The 24817-nt window shown below is 46.4% G+C and overlaps 1 protein-coding gene across 3 annotated transcripts; it reads right to left on the reverse strand.

The window, feature by feature from the left end:
• On the reverse strand, nt 1-24817 carry ISLR2 (immunoglobulin superfamily containing leucine rich repeat 2). Of its 3 annotated transcripts, none has more exons than XM_061595142.1 (2): nt 24760-24817; nt 1-3406 (listed from the first exon to the last, which is right to left on the reverse strand). In XM_061595142.1, the coding sequence occupies exon 2, from the start codon at nt 3394-3396 to the stop codon at nt 1309-1311; it is 2088 nt and encodes a 695-aa protein (XP_061451126.1). In that variant the 5' UTR covers nt 3397-3406; nt 24760-24817; the 3' UTR covers nt 1-1308. The 3 variants fall into 3 exon arrangements, with proteins under 3 accessions (XP_061451126.1, XP_061451125.1, XP_061451127.1); XM_061595141.1 differs by lacking the exon at nt 24760-24817 and adding an exon at nt 12384-12455; XM_061595143.1 differs by lacking the exon at nt 24760-24817 and adding an exon at nt 12384-12435 and having other exon boundaries at nt 1-3403.

The raw sequence follows: 24817 nt of genomic DNA on the forward strand, positions 1-24817 counted from the left end.
CCTTTCAAAGGTTGCCTTTGACAATAATTAACAATCATATAGTATTAATATCATCATTTTTCTCTCCGCCCTGGAGAAAATTGTGCTGACTTCTTGTTTGGGCTTATTTCTTTATTTTTAATTTTATTTGATGTTGCATCTCTTTTTACTCAACAGAGACAAAGATCATAACGATCACTCAAAGCAAAGCACACCTGCACCCAATGCAAAGATATTTAAACGGTTTCCACTCTCAAGTCAACACAGAAAGAAAGAAAAACCACCAAGATCTTCCCTCGTTTTTGCCTTTGAACATCACAGAATCACATCAAGGGCAAATACGTGTCTCTAAGCAAAACTACCCTACTGAATAAACATTGAGCAAATACTGATCTTCTTGAGTGACATGCCTCAAACGAGGGCTGGAGAAAAGAAAGGGGGCAAGAAAGACCACCCGCTGGGCACTCTTCGGCCTCACAGCCTTGTGACTCAACTGAACGCGCCCACCTAGAGGTCCAAAAGTCACACACGGACATAACACACATTATCTACAGCACGGCTCCATTTATTAACACGGTATGGGGCACAGGTGATCCTGGCAAGCCGGTTGGACAATCTTGGGATCTGGACTGCCTGGCACTTAGCCTGACTTCAGTTACCTCCTTACAACAACCTCCTCCTCACACCTTTGGGGGGCGGGGGAGAGAAAAGGCAGCGTCTACTTGCATGGCAGGGAAACGGGGCATGGGGAGCTGTCCAGCACAACCGGCCTCCTGAACTGAAATTGACACGCCCTTCTGAAACGCAGAGTCTCCAGCCCGCAGACTGCAGCCAACGACTGTAAGGCATTAAAGAAAAAAATCTTTTCTTTTTAAAATAGTCTTTATAAGCCATTTTAGATTCCAATTTTCAGAAAATAAATTAATTCAACGAAAATGCGGAGAGGGCGAGACGTGCATTTCGAAAGAGGGTTGGCGGGGGAAGGGGAACGAGGGCAGCCTAGCCACTTTAGTTTGGAACAGATCAAACAGAGAGTTTTCAAGTCGGGAGAAACGAATTTCTCCCGCTTATATTGCCCCAAACCGTTCTATTCCTTTTATCCGAATATCTGGGACACTTCTAATGGGGGGAGGGGGAACCCTCCTAAAACAACCCCTTAACAAAGCCAGCAGACGCGTTGGAGACGTCCCTTCCCCCATTGCAGTAGCCCCTTCAGAAGACTGTAGCTGATCAGCCGGCGATGCCGGAGCCCCAATTAAATTGTCGCGTTTCCTTAGATATCTGCAAGGCCTTCGTGCCTCGGAGCTCCGGGAACTGCCCAAGGAAGACTCAACGAGGCGGTTGCTTGTAGTTGCCGTTGATCTCTTGGGAGATGGTCACAGCCTCGGCTCCTAAGGGGAGCCGGTCGCTGTATTCGGAGCCCACTTCAAACTCCTCCTGGTTGGTTTTGGATTGAGATTCGGGGATGGAACTCACCGCCATGCTCTCGTCTCTTCCCAGCGGCCCTCCCACCGCCGCCCTCTCCTCTCCCTCCCCCTCCTCCTCTCCTTCCCCTTCCCCCTCCTCACTTGGGTCGTAATTCTTCTCTGACTCCAGGTAAGAAGCCCTGGGGTCGAAGTCTGCGGCCATATGCTTCTCCATCTGATCCGGATTCTGGGTTTTCATGATGAGCTTGTAGGTCTTGCCTTGGTACTTGGAGAGGAGGTGACAACAGGTGGCACCCATCAAAGGGATGGTGGCCAGGCCCAGGAGGAAGATGCTCACCACCACGATGATGATGAGCGAGGGGATCTCCTTCTTGGTGGTGAAGACCACCTGCACTTGGCAATCCTCCCCGACGTAAGTCATGCAGACCGAGTAGTTGGTGCCGGGGTTGAGGCCTTGGAACCAATAGGAGTTCACCCCTTCCTCGATCTGAGACCACTGCACCGGGGAGTGGCCCTTCCTGCTCGCCTCGCACAGGTAAAGCCTCCTCAGGTGGACCTTCTCGGGCTGGGTATACAAAGGGGTGATCTGCACTCTGGCCTCCCGCTCGGAGACATCCAGGGCGATAACACCCAGGTCAAAGTTGTGGGGCTTGAGGTCTCCGCTCTGGTTGAAGGCGTGGTTGGAGACGTACTGGGTGGCCTCGCTGGAGCCACACTTCTTCCCGAAGCGGGGAGGCTGGAAAGGTGCGCCCTCCCCGCGGCTGACATTCCTGGGGCCCGGCGTGTAGTAATTTCTGGGCGTGGGTCTCATCAGGAAGGCCTTGGTCCTCTCCTCGGGCTTCATGACGTTGTTCTTGGAGGCCTTGCCCTCAGGTTTCCGATCTCCAGTCAGGGCTTTGGAGTTGGCCAGTGGGCCGGTGGGGTCCTTCGGGGAGTCCGCCACCGTCACGTTGACCGAGGTCTGGTTCGTGCCCATCTCGTTGGCGGCCAAGCAGGTGTAGGTGCCTTCCTCTTTCTTGCTGAGGTGGGGGATCACCAAGGTGCCGTTGCTAAAGGCCTGGAACCTCTCCTGGACTCCTCCTGGGCTGGTGCTCTCCGAGGGCAGATGGTTGCCTTCCGTTTCCGACGACGCTTTGAGCTCCAACGTTTTGCTGGAGGTCTGGATTCTCCAGCTGATCTCCGGCTGGGGGAGACCCAGGGCGATGCAATGCAAGGTGAGGGCGAACCCGTAGTAGAGCTGGGTGTGGTCCAGGTTGGGGTGGTAGGTCAACTGAACGGTAGGGGGCGCACAATGCATGTAGGGGATCTTAGCCAAGGGGAGCCCCTTCCAGGGTTCCGGAGAGGTGCAGCTGATGGAGTCTCTCTCCTGGATGGCGATCAAGGTGTTCTCTGTCCAGTTTTTCAGCCACATGAGCTGGCAGGTGCAGTTGAAGGGGTTGTTGTAGATCTGCAAGTGGGAGAGGGAGGTGAGCGGCTCGAAGGTGCCCTCGGCCACGGTGGCGAAGCGGTTGTTGTTGATGCGGAGAGAGCGGAGGTCACGCAGGGTACGGAAGGCCTGTGCGGGCAGGTGGGCCATGCGGTTGTTGTTCATCTTGAGGAGCTGGAGGGCGCTGAGGTTGTACAGGTCCCCCCAAGGGAAGTTCACGATCTGGTTGTGGCTGACGTCCAGGTTCTTCAGCTGCACCAGGATGGCCAAGGTGCCCTCTTCGATGGCGCCGATCTTGTTGTGTGCCAGCCACAGCGAGGTGACCTGCGTCACCTCCGCGAAGGAGCCCTTGCGCAGCGCAGCGATCTTGTTGGCCGACAGGGTCAGCGTGGTCACGTTGGACGGGAGCCCCGCCGGCACAGCCTCCAGGTCCTTGTAAGCGCAGTCAGCGAACTGCTGGGCGTACTTGTCCACGCAGGCGCAGGGCTCCGGGCAGCCGTGGATCGGCGTCCAGAAGAAAGCCGCCGTCAGCCACCATCGCAGGAGCCAGGCCCTCTCAAGCATCTTGGCCCTGCTGGCAGAGAGGAGGGAACGCCAGTCAGGGTTAGACTGAGATTTGGTCTATCGCACCTCCAACATCCGGGGCCCTCCCTTCCACCAAAAGATCCCCCCCAGCGCAGGAAGAACCAACGTGGTGCCCTCCTGATGTCATTGGACAACTTCCACCATCCCTGACCATTGGCCATGCTGGCTTGGGCTGAGGGGAGATGGAGTCCAACAATATTTGGAGGGCACTATGTGGGCTACTCCTCCCCGAGTGCTCGGTGGGCAAATCCTTTGGGGATTGGAACCAGCCCCTGCATGGAAACCACCTGCCTGGAGTCCGGCACCCACCCAGAACTTGCGAGGGCAGTAGCTTGTCCTTTCCTTGCCCTATTTGGAAACATAGGAACTGCATTAGTTCTAATCTAGCTCCGTTTTGTCTACACTGACTGGCAGCAGCTCTCCAGAGTTTCAGGCAGTCCTACTTGGAGATGCCAGGATTGAACCCGGAACCTTCTGCACTCAAGGCGGGTGCTCTACTACCTGAGCTGTGGCCCCTTCCTTCCTTCCTTCCTTCCTTTCTTCCTTCCTTCCTTCCTTCCTTCCTTCCTTCCTTCCTTCCTTCCTTCCTTCCTTCCTTCCTTCCTTCCTTCGCTAATGGTTTCTTTATCCAGCTCTGTCTCCCCCAATGCAATCCTGCACGTGGTTACTCAAAAGTAAATCCTGCTTCGTTCAAATGGCGCTCTCTCCCTCCTAAGCGCCGTTAAGCTTTGCCGCTTGAGACTGCGGTCCTAAGCGTGCCTACTTAGAAGTAAATCCCATTGGATTCAACGAGGCTTACTCCCAGGTAAGTGGGGTTAGGCGTGCAGCGTCGCTCTTTTTCTGGGTGCGCCTGGCAAAAAAAAAAAAGGTCAGCAAACGAGAGAGGGGCTTTATAAAGAAAAAACGAGCATCATCCATCCATCTATCCATCCATCTATCTATCTCTTTCTTTTTCCCTTCCATCCCTCCTTCACCATTCCCATCTCTTCCTCTGTCTCTGTCCTACAGCACCGAGAGAGAACTGCAAAGCTCCTCTTTCTCTGTCAAACTTCCCAGACATCCCGAAGAGAAGAAGACCCCTTTTTTCCCCTGGCTCCCAGCCGGCCAGATCCGCCTGAGCCTGCTTTGTTTTTGGGAGGGGGGGGAGAAAGAACAAAACTGGCGCCTAGTAATTTCGGGATGTGGGTCTCGTCAGGAAGACCTGGGTCCTCTCCTCGGGTTTCTCACCCCCAACGGCAGCCCCCGTCTACAGTCTAACGCCCCTGTCGGGGACCCACATCTCTCACACAGAGACACACCCAAGCCACCACCGCCCAAGGTTCCCCGGGATAAAAGGCGGCTAGCCCCCACCCCCTTCCTTTCGGATTTGTACGTCGGTGCCTTCTCAGCCCAGAGCCGCTCCGTCCTCTCGCGCATCGACTCTGCCCTGCAGGAAAGCCTGCTCGCCTGCAAACTGGGGAAGGGGCTTTCGCCTCCCTGCTCTCCCCGCCCCACCCCAGCACTCCCAGACACGCACGTCTCCTGCTGTCGGTCTGGATCTCGCGGCTGGGAGACTCGACGGCGGAACCCTCCGAGCCAAAGAGAGCGCGCGCGTTTCCTCCAGCGCCGCAAGGGTTGCCGTCGCTTTTCTCCCTGCCCAGCCTGGCTCGCCGACTTGGGGACCAGCATCCCACCCTCACTGGATCCCTTCACCAAAAGCGACCCTACACACGCGAGCTCAAGCCTGGCCCCGCCCCGCTTACCCTTTCATCTTGGGCTCCGAAGGGTCTCGTTCAGGGGGGCGGCATCCCCATGAGAGAGCCCCCGGCAGGACGAACCCTGCGGAACCCCTGGCACCCAACGGGGACCTCCATCGGGCCAGCCCCCGAGGGTCGAGGGATGGTCGCCTTGCCGCTTCTGACTCCGGACTGATTTTGGCCGTCGGGATCAGAGCCAGCCTTGGGGGGAGGGGGGGAGCCTCCTTGGCCCTGGGTTTGTCAGTCTACGACGCCGCCTAGAGAGCTGATCTCTCTCTCCCCTTCCTCTCTCTCTCTTGCCCCCTCCCAGCTCCTCAGTTCCAACCCACTTTTTAAAAAATAAGAATCACCCTCTCTTACTGGGAGAGCTGGAGCGGCCAAGCGCGCCCCCGAGGCTCCCAAGGACGCGCCCAGCCTGTCCCACCTCCTGGACCAAGGGTGGGTGTGGAAATCGCAGCCCGTTCCGCGCCCACCTCCAGCTAAAGACCATGCAATATTTATCACGTCAATATGTCTCCAAGCCACCGTACGTCACCCCCTCCTCCTTCGCCACCGCGCCCCCTCCCGCAGCAGCCCAGCTAAGAGGTGTATAGTTATCATTACCATCGTCATTATTATTTTTAATCATGATTTGAGGAGCTAATTGGAAGCAAACGGCTTGGGAACAGATTCTAACCGGATTTGGGAATCTGGAATGAGCTTTGGAGCCAGGGCAAGAATTATGGAGATTCATCTCCCCAGCAATGCGCAACACACACACTGTGATTGCCCCCCTCTGCAACAGGCACCCCAGTCCACCCCCAACATTATTGTCCTGTACTCAATCCAGAAAAACAATTTAATTTAACTACCAAAACTGGACACACACACCCCACACAATTAAATTCTGCAGGTATTTTCAGATTGTACAACCAGGGCTGACCTTCCCCCCAAACACACATCCCCAGCTTCTGAAGTACCAGAAGCAGCTGTTTTTTCAGATTGTATTTAGTAATTAAAAGAGGTGAAAGTGTGCTGATGTTGGGAGAGGGGAGCTTGCCTGCCTAAGAGGAGACATTAATCCTTTATGCAGGGGTGGAGAGGGAGAGTGTTGTATTTTTCCAGCCCAAGGGCTGCAATCCCTTCTGGGCAGCCTTCTGGGACCGTCTGCTAGGGCTAGGTGAGGCCGGAGGCAAAAAGAGGACAGAGCAATGGTTGTGACCATTACCTTTGTACAATAGGGTGTATTCCAGCTAGGGTTAATGCTGAATTTATCAGATCCGCACTTTCCAAAATCATATGAGACAGCCATCCTTTGAAATTCTTATCCAAATTTTGCCATGTAGCTCTCCAGCCCAGCAATGTTTACAAAAATGCATATATTGGGAGGAAGTGTGCATAAAAATGAATATATAAAATGAAAATAACATACAAAAAGGCATTATATGGTGAGAAATTGCTTGCAAAAATGTGTACATTAGCCAAAGCTGCATACAAAAATGTATTTATCAGGAGAAATTAACACTAAAATGCTGAAGGATTTTCATGAGGATTTTAAAAAAAAACCCTCAGATTGCTGTGGAAATGTAGAGAACCGAATTTAAGACTGGAAGAACGAGAAACAGAGTAAACCAAAATTGATAGATCCCTCCATTCCCTAATTCCAACCATGCAAAAGCCAGAGGTCTGTCTCTATGCACACATCCCCCACACGCCTCTCCCTTTCTTCCACAAAGGCAAGCAATAGGCATGATTGCCATTCAAGGGCACACTCCATCCAGGCTAACACAGCTGAGGAGGATATGGAGCAGGACCAGAAAAAGTGTGGGTGGGATGGCCTGGGGAGAGTTCTGATGCACCAATAGAGGGGCTCAGAGGACAGCCTTCTGCCCCTGGGCCTGAGGTTCTTCTCCCACCACTTCCACCACCCCAAATCTGCATGTAGTAATGTCAGTAGTGGCTGATGCCCACTGGGAGTGATAGGGTGGAAGGCAGGGAGGCCACCACTAGTTGGAGCCAGAGCCATTGACAGGCTGAGCCAATTAATTCTAGTCTTGTCTCCCTCTTCCTCCCCACTGAGTTCCACAAAGACAACAGTGAGACTAAGGAGGAAGTGACAGGCAGTGCCACCGCCCTGGACTAGTTTAGGTAAGAAGGCAGGCAGGTGGAGGCTGTCTGAGGTTAGACTGAGGTTGGTGGGGCAGTGCCCCATTTGCCCTCAATGGGCCAGCCTCCACAGAGGAGTGTGCAGCACTATCCTACACAAGACTACTCAGGACTTTAAACCATTTAGATCCCCTTGGGTTCAGTGAGGCCCACTCCCTGAGTAAGTGAGTATGGGATGGCAGCCTTATACCGCAAGTATCAAGACAAGAGATTAAGACAAGGAAAGGCTAAGAGCAAAGGTCATGAAGTCTGGGACTTTTTCCTTTAGGTGAATAAAGGGGAGGGGTGGCATGACTTATTTGATTTGATTTTGTTTAACAAAATTTATACACCTGTTAATTGCAAATAGGACCTCTACATGTTTTATTTTTAAAAAAAATATATATTAAAATTGTCAATAAAAGACAAGGTCAAAAACAAGTCATCTTTTTTTTAAAAAAAATCATCATATAATTAAAATCAACAGCTAATCTGAATCAGAGGTGTATTGAATTAAGTATGGTATGAAGAAAGTGGATAGAGAGAGATTTTTCTTCCTCTCTTGTAACACTAGAAGCCCAGGTCATCCAACAAAGCTGGATGCAGAAGGTACAAGACAGACAAGATGAAATAACAAATTATATGCATGAAGCCCATGTCGGAATTCTATTGAGTTGTGTAGCAGAATTGCATATTGAGCAAGCTTATGTGTGTGTGTTTGAATCTTTGCTAAGATTCTACCTTCCCGCAAATTAGTCAGACAGAGACTTTAAGCTGCAAAATAAGAAACAACTACTTTATTCTGGAAGTACATGCTTGATATGAAAGAGTTCTATATCTAGCTAACTAACTATGTTGGAGCAGCCTGCACTGGACCCAGTGCAGCTCTCATGCTGGTTGAGAGGGAGAGACAAAGGAAAGATGTCTGCTCCCCTCTCGAGAAAGAAGAAGGAACTGGGAAGGCGGGAAGGAACTGGGATCAACATCCTTTGCATATCAGTCTAGCAGGAGGGGGAGAGACGGCAAGGATCAAAGGACAGGTATAGCCTGGCAACAAGGAGGTCTCCTCCCTAGCTACCCTTTTTAACCCCATGCAGCCTCAACCCACCAAGTTGGAGTTGAACCTCATACATTCCAACACCCCTTCTCAACGAGAACTTGGTTCATTCTACAAGGTGCATTTTGCCTTGTAGTTTCTGGTGTCGGACTTTGCCAAATGGTTTGGTCAAAGCATCAGCTGTCATCTCTTCTGTTGGACAGTAGGTCATCTCTAGAAGTCCTGTCTCCCTTATGTCCTTGAGGTAGTGGAACTTCACATCAATGTGCTTCATGTGAGAACTTTGCCCTTCTGATTCCGCGAGTCTTATGCAGGCTTGATTGTCCTCAAGTATTCTGATAGGCTCTGGTTCAGATATGCCCAAGTCTCTTAGAAGCTTGCGTAGCCACAGCATTTCCTTGCATGCCTCATCAGCTGATATGTATTCAGCCTCAGTAGATGAGTGTGCTGCAGTCTCTTGCTTTCGACTTGTCCAGCAGATAAGTGACTGTCCATAGTAGAACAAGTTTCCACTGGTTGACTTACGAACTTTGGTGTCTCCAGTCCAGTCAGCATCAGCATATCCTAGAAGTTTAGGATCTTGAGTAACTGATAGCTTTAGTTTTAAGTTTGCAGTGCCTTTCAGATATCTTGCCACTCTCTTGACTGCTTCCCAGTCTTTCTTGTTTGGCAAGCTGTTTTTTCTGCAAAGGTATCCCACAACTGCCACCACATCTGGTCTGGTTATTGTGCTGATGTACAGGAGTTTCCCTATAGCTTGTCTGTAGCTTTCATTGTCTTCCCAGTGTTGATTATTCAGGTCTGGTTTCAAGTATCCTACTTCCATTGGTGTAGGTGCTGGATGTGCATCCTTCAGTCCTAGACTCTCAAGTAGGTCTTGAATCTTTTGTTTTTGTTTTAGAAGAAAGGATCCATCGTCCTCTCTTTCAATTTGTATTCCAAGGTAGTATGTGATGTCACCTAGACATTTCACTTCAACTTCCTTGCTTAGATTATTTACTAACTCTTGCTTGTCTTGTGGATTCTCATAAGCCAGTAGTAAATCATCTACATAAATCAAAATATAAGTCCATTTGTTGTTCTTGAATCTGCTATAGAGGCATTGGTCTGCTTCGCCTCTTTTATAGCCTTGTTTCAAGAGCATTTGGTACAGTTTGTCATTCCATGCTCTTGCAGCTTGTTTCAGTCCATAGATGCTCTTTTGCAGTTTGCATACTAGGGTTTCCTTTCCTTGTATTTCAAAGCCTGGTGGTGGTTGCATGTAGATTTCCTCTCCTATTTCCCATGCAAGAACGCTGTTCTTATATCCATGTGTTCCACCTGCATTTTCTTGTTAGCAGCAACACTTAGGAGAGTTCTGATTGTTGTATGTTTGACTACAGGAGCAAAGGTTTCATAGTAGTCTTGTCCATACTTTTGAGAGTATCCTTTGGCCACTAGTCTTGCCTTGTATCTGTCAATGTTCCCTTCAGCATCTGGCTTTTTCTTGAATACCCACTTGCAACCTACAGCTTTCCTTCCTTGAGGAACCTTGGTAAGTGTCCAAGTTTTGTTCTTGTGTAGAGCTTCCAGCTCTTCCTTGGCTTCCTGCCTCCACCTCTCAGCTTCAGCTTTGGGTAAGGCTTCAATATCTTTCCAGGTCTCAGGCTCTGGAAGTTCATCAGCTCTTGCAAGGTAGGACAGTCTCAGTGGAGGTACACCTCTGTTGGTGCGGTTAGGGCGTCTTGGTACAGGACTCTCTGCTGCCCCTTCTGGCTGTGCAGGTTCCCCTTCTTGCTCTGATTCCTCACTGGCCTCCAGTGCTGGCATGTTGCTGTAATCTGTAGTGCTGTATGGCATTTCTACTTTATCTTCTTCACTGTTGTGGTCTTGGAATGGTGCCCCTTCTGGTTGGAATGCACCTTGACCTTCATCAAAGTAGACAGCTCTTTGGATTTCAATCCTTTCTGTTTTGGGATTTAGGATTCTGTATCCTTTTTGTTTTGAAGAATATCCAACGAAGATTCCTTCTTTTGTAGTGTTGTCCAATTTGGTTCTCTTCTGGTGTAAAATGTGACCATACACTTTTGATCCAAACACCTTTATATGAGCTAAACTGGGTATGCGCCCATACCATAACTTGAATGGAGTCTTGTTGCCATTCACCTTTGTTGGCAAACAATTTTGTAGATAGGTGGCAGTATACACTGCCTCTCCTCAATGCTTCTGTGGGAGATTTGCATCTTCCAGCATGGATCTCACCATCTCAGTTAGGGTTCTGAATTTTCTCTCCGAGACTCCATTCTGTTCTGGGTTGTGGGGTACAGTGGTTTGATGCTCAATCCCATTTTCAAGCAGAAACTGCTGGGTAGCATGTGACATGTACTCCCCTCTGTTATCAGAACACAGAATCTGTGGTTTTCTCTGAAATTTAGTGGTCACCATTGCCACATATTCTTTGAGTTTCTGAAGCATTTGCCCCTTCTCCTTCAATATATATATTACAGTGACTCTTGAAAAGTCGTCAATAAAACTCACAATATATTTGTTTCCACCAGTTGAAGTGATTGGCATTTCACAAATGTCGCTGTGAATCAACTCTAGGGGGCGCTTAGTCTTCCTTTCACTCTGCTCAGGAAAACTGGGTCTCGTCCCTTTCGCTTTAACACAGCAAGTACATCTCCCCTTTTCTTGGCAAGGTTCAATTTTCATGCCTTTTACTAAATTATTCTTTTGAAGGGTATTTATCTTTGCAATGTCTCTATGCCCTAATCTTCTATGCCACATATGTAAACATGACTTGTTCCAGCATGAATGAATGAATGCTTTTATTTCGGTCACAGACCAGCTATTATATCACTAATTCCAATACAAGGAATTGGATCATACAAAAAAACGTGAAATACAAACAGATTAATATATATATATATATATATATATATATATATATATATATATATATATAAACTGAATGTACAATTAAAATTAAAAAACATACAAAATTGGCTAAAATAAAAAATTTAACCAAGAGCCATAACCATTTTCCTACACTTGATAGCTGCCGCACAGCATTCTTTCACAACATTAGCTTGTGGGCTTTCCTGATCCGCTTCATACATGCCCTTTCTTTTGGTAGCTGTGCATAAAATTTCACCATCTCTAGAAATTGTGCAGGAATTTTGTTCAAATAACACTTTACATCCATTGTTTGTAGCTTCACTAACTGATATCAAGTTCTTTGAGATTCCTGGGGTCCATACCGCATTCCTGAGATAAATTTCCTCAGTGCCGCTTGGAGTCTCGCAAACCAACTTAGCATCCCCTTGCGCTTTTATGGGCACCCCCCTCAAATCTGCCATCTTGACTGATCCTCCATGTGGGATTAATTTCTCAAACAGAGCTTTTTCATTTATTAAATGAGCACTGGCCCCTGAATCCACATAGAAATTTGCATCATTATTGTAACATTTTTCAACATGGGTTACTTGAAAACTCTTGGCATTTTTCTTCTATGTCCCTTTACTTCCTCCTTCAGACCTCTGTCCCTTATCACATTGGTCTTTAAGGTGTTTTTCTGAATTACATAGATAGCAGCGCTTGACTTTCACACCTTTGGTAACTCTTTGTTCCCGAAATCTGCATTTGACTGCCTGTCCAGCAGCTTCATTGCTAGCTTCTTTATTTAGGAAAGAGGAGACACTATCCTTTTCCGTAGCTGCTTTCTGAGACAAATGCTCTCTTACTTCTGAAATTATTTCATTTAGAGTCTTTTTCTGTTGTTGTAAAACAAGTACAAAGGTTTCCATATACTTTGGAAGAGAGTCCAGAAATAAGGCTATTTGTACTGGTTCATGTAACTCTGTTCCTGCTTCCTCTATCCCTTGGACTAACATCATGATTTTTGTAAGATGTTCCTCAAAAAAATCATCCCTCATTTACAAGTTAATAAGACTTCTTAACATTGCAATTAAATGCCCTTTGCTTTTTGGCTAAAGGCTCGATTCCAGCGCTGACCACATCTCTCTAGCATTTTTACATTTCACAATCAAAGCAATCTGGGAATTACTCACACATTTAGTGATTAGATCCTGTACTGTTTCATATTTCTCCTTCCAAATTGTTTGCTCCTCCCGAGAAGCCCCTTCTGGTTCCGATCCTGTAATCAAGTCCAACAGCTTCTGTTGCCTTAGGTGTTTTAGCATGCGAAATTCCCACAGTTTCCATCCTCTGGGTTCCAGTCTATGGAGACCTAGCCGCTCCGTCATGCTGGCCATCCTGAAGTAAAAGCCTCAACTCTTTTCACTGACTAAAAAACTCTGAAGGTTTCTATTTTAGCTTCCTTGATTCAAACACAATAGCTCCTTTAATTGCTCAAATCTCCATTTGCATGGCTGGGACCCATGACCTGTCGGAATTCTATTGAGTTGCGTAGCAGAGTTGCGTATTGAGCGAGCTTATGTCTTCCCGCAAATTAGTCAGACAGAGACTTTAAGCTGTAAAATAAGAAACAACTACTTTATTCTGGAAGTACATGCTTGATAGGAAAGAGTTCTATATCTAGCTAACTAGCTATGTTGGAGCAGCCTGCACTGGTCCCAGTGCAGCTCTCATGCTGGTTGAGAGGGAGAGACAAAGGAAAGATGTCTGCTCCCCTCTCGAGAAAGAAGAAGGAACTGGGAAGGCGGGAAGGAACTGGGATCAACATCCTTTGCATATCAGTCTAGCAGGAGGGGGAGAGACGGCAAGGATCAAAGGACAGGTATAGCCTGGCAACAAGGAGGTCTCCTCCCTAGCTACCCTTTTTAACCCCATGCAGCCTCAACCCACCAAGTTGGAGTTGAACCTCATACATTCCAACAGCCCACCCACAAGTAACTCAGGGCTGGATCAGAGGCGGCAGTCTGAGATGAGCTGGGAACCAGCCAATAGTCATGATGAGGGCTGATGCAGGTTGGGTTATCCATAGTACAAAACATCTGTAGGACACCAAGCTGGTGAAGGAAGAGTCAAGATCAAAGAACAAGTCTGATCGAAAGACACACCAGCGAGGCCAGATCAAGAAACCAGGGCCAAAAAATAACCAAGGATGCAAGAACATACCAGACCTTGTTGCTCAAGCAAGGCTCAACTGGACCAGGAAGCTCTCTCATCCTCCTTCCAGCACCCATCCTGGAAGAGTAGTGACAGTCTGAGGCCTGAAGGTACTTCACTGCATGGTTGCCATCTGCAGTTCAACGCTTCACTACATGGAGACACTGCACACAGATTCAGCCGTTCCTGGCACATAGGGGGCTCTGCTTAGGTCTGCATCCAGCAGCTTGCCTGACTACTTATATATCTTATTGGTGTATTGTGACACATATAGGATGTGTCTACTGTCATCATAATGCTGCATCATAATGCTTGATGTGACCTGGATATGCTGGATTCCATAGCAGTAAGGACTGCATGAAAGGCCAGGGAAGGGGAAAGTGTGCAGTGGATGGAACACTAAGAAAGGCTCCCTCAAAGAACCCTATAATGTTTGCCAAACATAACAGTCATCCTCATATTTTGCAAGCATAGGGCCGATGCTCTGTCTGGACTGGAGCCCAAGCTGCAGTAAGAAATATATCCTTCTATCGCACAGAAGAGCCAAAAGTATAACTAAGAGGTGGCAAAACACTGACTTACCTTACAGGGTTGTTGTAAGGATTACAACTAAAAGAATGCATGTGAAGTACTTTGAACACTTGAAAGCACTATACACATTTTAGATATTATTGTTATTACTATGTTGTCTTTTCCACACTTACTAAAGTACTTCCTTTTCAGCAAGCCTTTTAAGTAGAGACCTTATCCCAGTCTGCACCTGTACTGGAATTGTTTTTAAGATGCTTTTCAATATTTTTTTAAAAAATGTTTTTTAAAATGTTTTAAAGATGTTTTGTTTTTAAGATTTTTTTAAAAAAAGATGTTTTGTTTTTAATATGGTTTTAGTGTTTTATTGCTTTTTGTTTGCTGCTTTGGGCTCTTTCTGGGAGGAATAAATAAATAAATAAATTGCAAGTGGGACTTGCAACATAATTATATAATGTATTTTCACCAGTAGGAACACAGGAAGTTGCCTTATACTGAGGCAGATCATTGGTCCATCTAGTTCAGTATTGTCTACAATGACTGGCAGCAGCTCTCCAGGGTTTCAGAAGGGAGACTTCCCAGCCCTACCAGCAGATGCCAAGGACTGAACATGGGACCTTTTGCATGCAAGCTCTGTCACAGAGCTACGGCTCTTCTCCTAGTTATAGTGGTCCATTTTGAGGTACAGGAACTCATCATGACATTTCCCATGATGCCTCCAAAGAGAGTCCACAAATATAAGTAGCTGTGCTGATCCATTCTTACACACAGACACACTCATTAAAGACCAGCAATACATAGGGAAGTGTCCAATTTATGAGGATACGCATGACTGCATAGTTTCCTAAGGGTTAACTACATTGAACTCAGTGGTGCTTCCTTCTGACTGCATAGCACCTATGCAACTTGTAAAACACATTGTTTAACAACAGTGATCTTTAGCTTTTAATGCAAGCAGCCTTGCAAAGCAGTGTTACCATTTTAAACTGCTAGAGTTAAGTAAGAACCATATAAAAGAAAAGGAAACGGGTATCTAGCCTCTGGTTGATTGGTTTTCTCATTCTCTGACTTCATCTATGCTAATCTGACCAAAAAAAACCTTGAGAGTCTTGTTATCACCTCGTTCACTTGCCACAGCAAGGAGTGCCAGTCAATTACCATGGTGTACTGGCAGATGACATCATTGCTCCTGAACTGAAAAAAGTTCCTAAGCTGCAATCTTCTGTATTCTCTCCCCACTACACCACTGATTCTTGCCTCTTAATAGGAGTGCTTCTAGTAATAGAAGTACTTCAGGTTTCTAACCAGCCATGCCCTCTTGCAGTATGCAATTCCATTCTCCCCCTTCCCAGTTTTTCCATTTTTCCTTTCCAATTGATACCCAGTAGTGTATGGCTACTGAACATGCCATGAAGGTGGGTTCTCAAATGTTGGTCCAAACAGGTCTTGCTTGGAGTAGGCTTGGAGCAGGTTTCAAGAAGAACTCCATTTGGTCTGACTCAACTTACAAGAGATCACACTAGGAGTTTTGTTTTTTGAGAGTGCCTCTTTTCAATTCCTTGCAACACCCCTAATTCCAGAGCAACTGCTGCCTAGCTGTTTAGGACTGAAGCCCAGTTATGGAAACAAGAATTAGCTAACGCAGAGAATCCCACGTCCCTATCTAATGAAGACAATATGGTAAGTGGCTCAAGTTAAAGGATTTAGAGAAGGATTCAGTCATATTTCTTTGTAGACTCCTGAAGCATTATCCAATGAGCACATCCTAATCCCTAATCAAATCTAAATGACATTAAAAAGTCTATATGTGTGGCATATATATGGAAATAAGTGGGGCCTGCAACAAACTGTTGCAGCGTGGAGCACTCCCTGATCAGGATTCTAGTTACCCCATTCCAATCTCCCCCCCCCCATTTTCTGTTTTACTTTTCCACCAGGCAATTCATGTTCCATAGCCACTGAGCATGTTCAGTTGTCATTGGACTGTAACAAAATTTGTTGTCCTTGTGGAATGCTAACCAAAAAATAAAAAAATAAAAACTGACTGGTTTTCTTCTTGGTCCCTGTTGCCTCCCTCCCTCTTTCTCTAAGACATAGTTGCAATCTTTATGAACAGGAACCTTTCTCTGATATTTTACATAATGTTTGACATATACAACTCTATTTGTATATTAAACATTGTTGGAAGTAGACTTAGAGCATGCATTATGTCAAAAGGGGACTTTTTTTTGGCACTCTGTGAGTGGCCCCTTTACACCTAATATCCAAAAGAGGGGAATGCAAAGCAGGCCCTTATGTCACAAGTGGGGAATCTTTAGCCCTCCAGATGTTGCTAAACTACAACTCCCATCAGCCCTAGCAAGCATGGCCAATGACTGGGGCTGATGGGAGTTGTAGTTCCCCACACCTGCCTTGTGTGAAAGATAATCTGAGCTTGCCTTAAATTTATGAAAATTTATGCTTTGCCGTAAGGTTTGTCTTTATTGTTAGCAGCATGCAATGTTTTAATTCCTATTTTTAACTCTGTCTTTTATCGGCAATTTTAGTGTTTGTTTTGTAAACTGCTTAGAGGTTCTATTTACAATCCAGCGATATATAAATTTTGATAAATAAAAAAATAAATGGTGTGTTACTGCTTCTTTAAGTGACACCCAAGTAGAATTCTAGGGAAAGAGACAAAAGTGTGAACTGGGGCAGGTGAAAAGGAGTTGTAGAATTGTTGACTCCCACCATGACCCTCTTAAATGGCAGGAGTAGTTCTGTAAAAGAATGAAAGTTGATTTAATTGTCTCTTCCTCCTTGGCTGCCCTTCCTCTCCCTGACACTTTCCTTTTTTTTTTTTACAATAATTTTTATTCAAATTTTCATAAAACATAGAAAACAAAATCATAAAACATTCAAAGACAAAAAACAAAACAAAACAAAAATGATTAAACAAAAAAAAATAAAATGTTGACTTCCCATTTGTCACATATCAAATCAGTTATAGGTCTACAATATATAACAATCCTGTCTCTTAAATCATATTATAAAATCACTTTCCTCCAGTAGTTATCTTAATTAATCATCAAATCTCATAAACATTACTTTATTCTTTCCACAAAAAGTCAAAGAGAGGTTTCAATTCTTTAAGAAATATATCTATCAATTTTTCTCCAAATAAACATGTCAATTAATCCATCTCGTTAATAATTATAATAATCTTATTGTCATAACCATAGTCCAAATAAACATTTCGATTAATCCATCTCATCAGAATCTGTTAGGTCCAATAATTTCAATAGCCATTATTCCATTATCCCTATTAGTTCCATCTTCCATCTTCAATAGTCCTGTTAAGTCCAGTAATTTCAGTGTCCAATCTTCCATTATCAGTATTCCATAATAATCTTGCTGTTGTAGCCATAGTCATATAATAAGAGTCTGATGGGAATTTCCTCTATCCCAAATATTTTCTTGCCATCCATTCTGAATAAGTTGCTGAAATACTGTTGTAAAGTCATATCTGTGTTCTTCTTTTTTACAAAATGCACTGGCTCATCTCTTAAGAGTTTTTCCATTGTCACATGGCTGCAGTTAATTCCATAGATTTTCTCTATATCAAGCTCCATCACATCATTCCAGTCCAGAAGATTATCCAAGCCATTGATAACTTTATCTCTAATATCTTCATTAATTTCTTCAGAGATAACGTTAAATTCCAAACAGTAGATTTTATTTCTAAAATCCATAAACTCCAGATCTTTTTCCAATTCCACATTTGTTCCAATCTCCAGGACTTGTATCTTCCCTTTATTTTTTCTTTTCTCATCTCTGATCTCATTCTCCTCTCTCACAGGATCCCCTAATTCTTTAAGCTCCTGCGTCATTTTGCTCAGTTCAATTTTCAGCTCCTTACTACCCTGTCGCAGGGTTTGTTTCGTTATCTCAATCTCATCCATTATTTTCTGAAACATAATTACTTCCAGATTCTCAGCCACTTTCTTGATTGCCATTTTTAAAACCACGAAAACAAAGCAAAACAAAAATAAAGAAGAACCACTTCTTATTTCAGCAACAATTGGGTTAATATTCCAGGCTTGATGACATCACAGTATAAACAGAGCAACCTGCCTTATCTCTCTATGTTCAAGAATGCAAAACAAATTTAGTTCCCAGCATCAAAACAGTTAGTGGCGTCGTGAAGAAGCAGATTCGTCAAAATAAAATAGACCAAAAAGAGAATAGTCCCAGACAATATAATATTCCTCGGAATAGAAATCAGGAATAGAAATCCCTCTTCTGTTTATTATCTTTAGAATGCACTTCCAGGACAGCTTTTTGCGACAGAAACAGAGATAAGCTGTTAATTTCGTGAATAACAGAGAAGAGCTATATCTCACCCAGAAGTTGTCCAAAGCCGATCAATCTGACAAATCTCCTTTTGCTGCAACAATTTAAACCAAGTAAAAAAAATAATAGAAAGAAGGGTGCTTGCCTGTTAGTCCGTTCTCTCTTTAAAGAAAAGATAAACGTATCGCTTAAGCAGATAGAGCTTGTTAGGAAGTCCGTCCGGCATTGTTGGCTGGACCTTATCTCATAAATTAATGAAATCCAGTCCTCCCAACAAAAACAGGCTTTTGAGGTTGATCTCTACGTTTCTCCCTGCCCGGGAGAAATTTCATCAGTCAAAAAAAAAATGTTCTGACTGATTTATATCTGAATAAGCTTCTTTTGAGGCGGGAGCCCGTCCCAAAAGCAGGCACAAGCGAAGTCACCCTTCCCGGAAGTCCCCTCTCCCTGACACTTTCCTAAGAGAGCAGGCAGATGACATGGGAGCAGGTAAGTTCTTAAGTCTGTGGCTATGTAGGACTTCAACTAATAATCTTGAAATGGCAAGTAGAGGGTGTCATGCTTAGCCCCGAGCTGGTGCCAGGCACTGAGTCCTTGGAGGATGAACCAGACACCCCATAGAGTCCTGGCGCTAAAAGGTTCAGGTCCAGGCTGAACAGGAACAAGACAGTAAGAACATAAGAACATAAGAACGTAAGAAGAGCCTGCTGGATCAGGCCAGTGGCCCATCTAGTCCAGCATCCTGTTCTCACAGTGGCCAACCAGGTGCCTGGGGGAAGCCCGCAAGCAGGACCCGAGTGCAAGAACACTCTCCCCTCCTGAGGCTTCCGGTAACTGGTTTTCAGAAGCATGCTGCCTCTGACTAGGGTGGCAGAGCACAGCCATCACGGCTAGTAGCCATTGATAGCCCTGTCCTCCATGAATTTTTCTAATCTTCTTTTAAAGCCTTCCAAGCTGGTGGCCATTACTGCATCTTGTGGGAGCAAATTCCATAGTTTAACTATGCGCTGAGTAAAGAAGTACTTCCTTTTGTCTGTCCTGAATCTTCCAACATTCAGCTTCTTTGAATGTCCACGAGTTCTAGTATTATGAGAGAGGGAGAAGAACTTTTCTCTATCCACTTTCTCAATGCCATGCATAATTTTATACACTTCTATCATGTCTCCTCTGACCCGCCTTTTCTCTAAACTAAAAAGCCCCAAATGCTGCAACCTTTCCTCGTAAGGGAGTCGCTCCATCCCCTTGATCATTCTGATTGCCCTCTTCTGAACCTTTTCCAACTCTATAATATCCTTTTTGAGATGAGGCGACCAGAACTGTACACAGTATTCCAAATGCAGCCACACCATAGATTTATACAATGGCATTATGATATCGGCTGTTTTATTTTCAATACCTTTCCTAATTATCGCTAGCATGGAATTTGCCTTTTTCACAGCTGCCGCACACTGGGTCGACATTTTCATCGTGCTGTCCACTACAACCCCGAGGTCTCTCTCCTGGTCGGTCACCGCCAGTTCAGACCCCATGAGCGTATATGTGAAATTCAGATTTTTTGCTCCAATATGCATAATTTTACACTTGTTTATATTGAATTGCATTTGCCATTTTTCCGCCCATTCACTCAGTTTGGAGAGATCTTTTTGGAGCTCTTCACAATCCCTTTATGTTTTAACAACCCTGAACAATTTAGTGTCGTCAGCAAACTTGGCCACTTCACTGCTCACTCCTAATTCTAGGTCATTAATGAACAAGTTGAAAAGTACAGGTCCCAATACCGATCCTTGAGGGACTCCACTTTCTACAGCCCTCCATTGGGAGAACTGTCCGTTGATTCCTACTCTCTGCTTCTTAACCAATTCCTTATCCACAAGAGGACCTCTCCTCTTATTCCATGACTGCTAAGCTTCCTCAGAAGTCTTTGGTGAGGTACCTTGTCAAACGCTTTTTGAAAGTCTAAGTACACTATGTCCACTGGATCACCTCTATCTATATGCTTGTTGACACTCTCAAAGAATTCTAACAGGTTACTGAGACAGGACTTTTCCCTGCAGAAGCCATGCTGGCTCTGCTTCAGCAAGGCTTGTTCTTCTATGTGCTTAGTTAATCTAGCTTTAATCATACTTTCTACCAGTTTTCCAGGGACAGAAGTTAAGCTAACTGGCCTGTAATTTCCGGGATCCCCTCTGGATCCCTTTTTGAAGATTGGCGTTACATTTGCCACTTTCCAGTCCTCAGGCATGGAGGAGGACCCGAGGGACAAGTTACATATTTTAGTTAGCAGATCAGCAATTTCACATTTGAGTTCTTTGAGAACTCTCAGGTGGATGCCATCCGGGCCCGGTGATTTGTCTGTTTTTATATTTTCCATTAAGCTTAGAACTTCCTCTCTCATTACCACTATTTGTCTCAGTTCCTCAGAATCCCTTCCTGCAAATGTTAGTTTAGGTTCAGGGATCTGCCCTATATCTTCCACTGTGAAGACAGATGCAAAGAATTCATTTAGCTTCTCTGCAATCTCCTTATCATTCTTTAGTACACCTTTATCATCCAAGGGTCCAATCGCCTCCCTAGATGGTCTCCTGCTTTGAATGTATTTATAGATTTTTTTGTTGTTGGTTTTTATGTTCTTAGCAATGTGCTCCTCAAATTCTTTTTTAGCATCCCTTATTGTCTTCTTGCATTTCTTTTGCCAGAGTTTGTGTTCTTTTTTATTTTCTTCATTCGGACAAGACTTCCATTTTCTGAAGGAAGACTTTTTGCCTCTAAGAGCTTCCTTGACTTTGCTTGTTAACCATGCTGGCATCTTCTTGGCCCTGGCGGTACCTTTTCTGATCTGCGGTATGCACTCCAGTTGAGCTTCTAATATAGTGTTTTTAAACAACTTCCAAGCATTTTCGAGTGATGTGACCCTCTGGACTTTGTTTTTCAGCTTTCTTTTTACCAATCCCCTCATTTTTGTGAAGTTTCCTCTTTTGAAGTCAAATGTGACTGTGTTGGATTTTCTTGGCAATTGGCCAGTTACATGTATGTTTAATTTAATAGCACTGTGGTCACTGCTCCCAATCGGTTCAACAACACTTACATCTGGCACCAGGTCCCGGTCCCCACTGAGGATTAAGTCCAGGGTTGCCGTCCCTCTGGTCGGTTCCATGACCAACTGGTCTAGGGAATAGTCATTTAGAATATCTAGAAACTTTGCTTCTTTGTCATGACTGGAACACATATGCGGCCAGTCTATGTCCGGGTAGTTGAAGTCACCCATTACTACCACCTTTCCTAGTTTGGATGCTTCCTCAATTTCATATCTCATCTCAAGGTCTCCCTGAGCATTTTGATCAGGGGGACGATAGATCGTTCCCAGTATTAAGTCCCTCCTGGGGCATGGTATCACCACCCACAACGATTCTGTGGAGGAGTCTGCCTCTTTTGGGGTTTCGAGCTTGCTGGATTCAATGCCTTCTTTCATGTATAGAGCGACTCCGCCACCAATACGTCCTTCCCTGTCCTTCTGATATAGTTTATATCCAGGGATAACTGTATCCCACTGGTTTTTTCCATTCCACCAGGTCTCCGTTATGCTCACTATATCAATGCTCTCCTCTAAGACCAAGCACTCCAGTTCTCCCATCTTGGTTCGGAGGCTCCTAGCATTAGCGTACAGGCACTTGTAAGCAGTGTCTCTCTTCAAGTGTCTTTGGCACTTGTGGTTAGGCCTGTGGTAATTTTGCTCTTCTGAATTTATATCCTGTGCCCCTGCTCTCACAATGCCTACTTCTAGGCCTACCCCTTTTAAAATTTCATCATTTCTTTGGTTTTTATCCCAGGGGGGAGGTTTATTCCAAACCGGACCTTTCTCAGCTCCTGTCGGGTTTCCCCCCTCAGTCAGTTTAAAAGCTGCTCTGCTACCTTTTTAATTTTAAGTGCCAGCAGTCTGGTTCCATTCTGGTTCAAGTGGAGCCCGTCCCTTTTGTACAGGCCCAGCTTGTCCCAAAATGTTCCCCAGTGCCTAACAAATCTAAACCCTTCCACCCGACACCATCGTCTCATCCACGCATTGAGACTGCAAAGCTGGGCCTGTCTGGCTGGTCCTGCGCATGGAACTGGTAGCATTTCAGAGAAAGCCACCTTGGAGGTCCTGGCTTTCAGCATCCTACCTAGCAACCTAAATTTTGCTTCCAGGACCTCATGGCTGCATTTCCCCATGTCGTTGGTGCCAACGTGCACCACGACCACTGACTCCTCCCCAGCACTGTCTACCAAACTGTCAGGCCCAGGATGTGACTCAGGAACCAGACCAACGGCTGTAGTTAATTCGTGTTTTATTAGGGTAATGTCCAAACAAAGACTGCGTTTTCTCATGAAGCAATACAGGGATACAGGTCCTGCGGCATTGGGAGAAAGTTGACAGAGCAAGGGACTTCTTCCCGCCTGTTCTTTAAGAAGGGGCCAAACGGGCGCGCAATCTTTCGCTCCTCCTTAACTGCCCCTCAGGTACTGCCCGCCTTCCCCCCCTTCTCTCCTGTCTTTTCAGCTGTCTGCGTGTGCGCGGTGAGGGGGGAAGCATCACCCCCTCCTCTTCTGAAGTTTCCGATTCCAGGATGGGGGATAGGGGAGGGGCTGATGGTAAACTGCCTCCCTGCTTTTCGGCTGTGAGCAGCCCTCCCTCTTTCCCCTCTTGCTCTGAGCCTGAAAGAGGGGGAGGCGTGAGAATGTCCAGGGAGGGCTCAGGCTCCCCGTTGCTAAGCGACCTTATCACTGGCAGTTCCTCTGTTTTGTCTTCGCTCCAAAGGGGGGAAGTTCCTCCCCCTTCCCTCTGCCATCCATCCGAATACTCTTCTCCCAACTCTCCGGGATCCAGCTCCCTGGGATTGGGACCCCAGCTCTGCCTTCCGACACAAACGATCTAAACGACGGGCGATATCCGCAACCTTCGCACCAGGCAGGCAAAACACCTTGCGGTCTACACGCCCATCAGACACCCCACTGTCTATGTTCCTAATGATCGAATCACCCACTACAAGGATCCCTCCACCCCCTGGAGATATATCCTCGGCACGAGAGGATAGCTGCTCATCCCCCAAGGAATGGGTCCCTTCTAAGGGATCATTTCCCTCTTCCTAAGCTGGATGCTCTCCTTCCCCGAGACCATCGTTCTCCATGATAGCAGGAGAGTTATCATCGCTGGAGTGGGACACAGCTATAACGTCCCTGAAGGCCTCCTCCACACACCTCTCTGCCTCTCTCAGCTTTTCCAGGTCTGCCACCTTGGCCTCAAGGAAATGAAGTCGTTCCCGGAGAGCCAGGAGCTCTTTGAACCGAGAGCACACCCACGACTGCTGTCCAACAGGCAGATAGTCGTACATGCTGCAGGCTGTGCAAAACACTGGAAAGCCCCCACACGCCTGCTGGCTTCTTACCTGCATAGTTTTGTTTGAGGTTTATTACGTCAATAGGTTGGAGACTGTGGTTTAGTTGAGGTCAGGGAACAGAAGGGCAGAGTGGGGGGACCTGGCCTCCTCGCCCTGCTGCCGAACTCGCTCTGCTGCTTAACTCGCCTTGGCGCTCCGTCAGCTGGGGCCTTGGCGCTCCGTCAGCTGGGGCCTTGGCGCTCCGTCAGCTGGGGCCTTGGCGCTCCGTCAGCTGGGGCCTTGGCGCTCCGTCAGCTGGGGCCTTGGCGCTCCGTCAGCTGGGGCCTTGGCGCTCCGTCAGCTGGGGCCTTGGCGCTCCGTCAGCTGGGGCCTTGGCGCTCCGTCAGCTGGGGCCTTGGCGCTCCGTCAGCTGGGGCCTTGGCGCTCCGTCAGCTGGGGCCTTGGCGCTCCGTCAGCTGGGGCCTTGGCGCTCCGTCAGCTGGGGCTCCCTCGCTAGGTGCTCTGACTTTATATGTGTGGCTGGTTCCTCCCAGCTACTGCTGCCAGCCAATGATGTGTTACTTGAGGCTGATGGCTCAACTATCAGCTGGGGCTTAACTCTTTAGTATTATCTCAGGCTTCCTTCCTTGGAAGGCAGGAAGGCAAGCTTCCTTCCTGAGCGAGGGGCAGGGCTGTTTAAGCTTTTGGCTGCTTTTAATCTCAGCAAGGGGCTGCGCCTTCCAGGCAAGTCTTTTGTGTTTGTTGTTTTCCCACCTAGAACAGCCTGACCTTTCTTTAACCTAGGGAAACAGAGCTTGTGGTTGTGTTTCAGGAAGGCTGAAGCTGCCCTTTTTAGCAAGGACTGAGCTGACTCTCTCCCTGTATGTATCGGTGGAGTTTCCTTTTTCCCCTTCTCTCCGACTGGAATTTAGCCTTATTTACAGTGTCCCCTGAAGCTTTCCTGCTAGGGTGGTGTTGAACACTAGCTTTCTATAGGCTTTCTTCTCCTAGGATCTTTCTCCTAAGATATAGGTTCTTTCAGGATTTGGCTCCTAGCTCAGGGTGACCTTAGGCTGCCCTTATTGCTTATTTCTCTGAGCTGTTTTAATTCAATTAAATAATGGAATAAATGGGAGCTACTTACCCTCTTTTCGCTCTGCTGCTTAACTCGCCTTGACGCTTTGTCAGCTGGGGCCTTGACG

The sequence above is a fragment of the Rhineura floridana genome, chromosome 14, assembly GCF_030035675.1.
Source record: "Rhineura floridana isolate rRhiFlo1 chromosome 14, rRhiFlo1.hap2, whole genome shotgun sequence".
NCBI classification, from domain to species: Eukaryota; Metazoa; Chordata; class Lepidosauria; order Squamata; family Rhineuridae; genus Rhineura; species Rhineura floridana.

Bases quoted from the DNA above. Each gene is read 5' to 3' on its own strand.
- ISLR2 (XM_061595142.1), bottom strand. From the start codon at position 3,396: ATGCTTGAGAGGGCCTGGCTCCTGCGATGGTGGCTGACGGCGGCTTTC.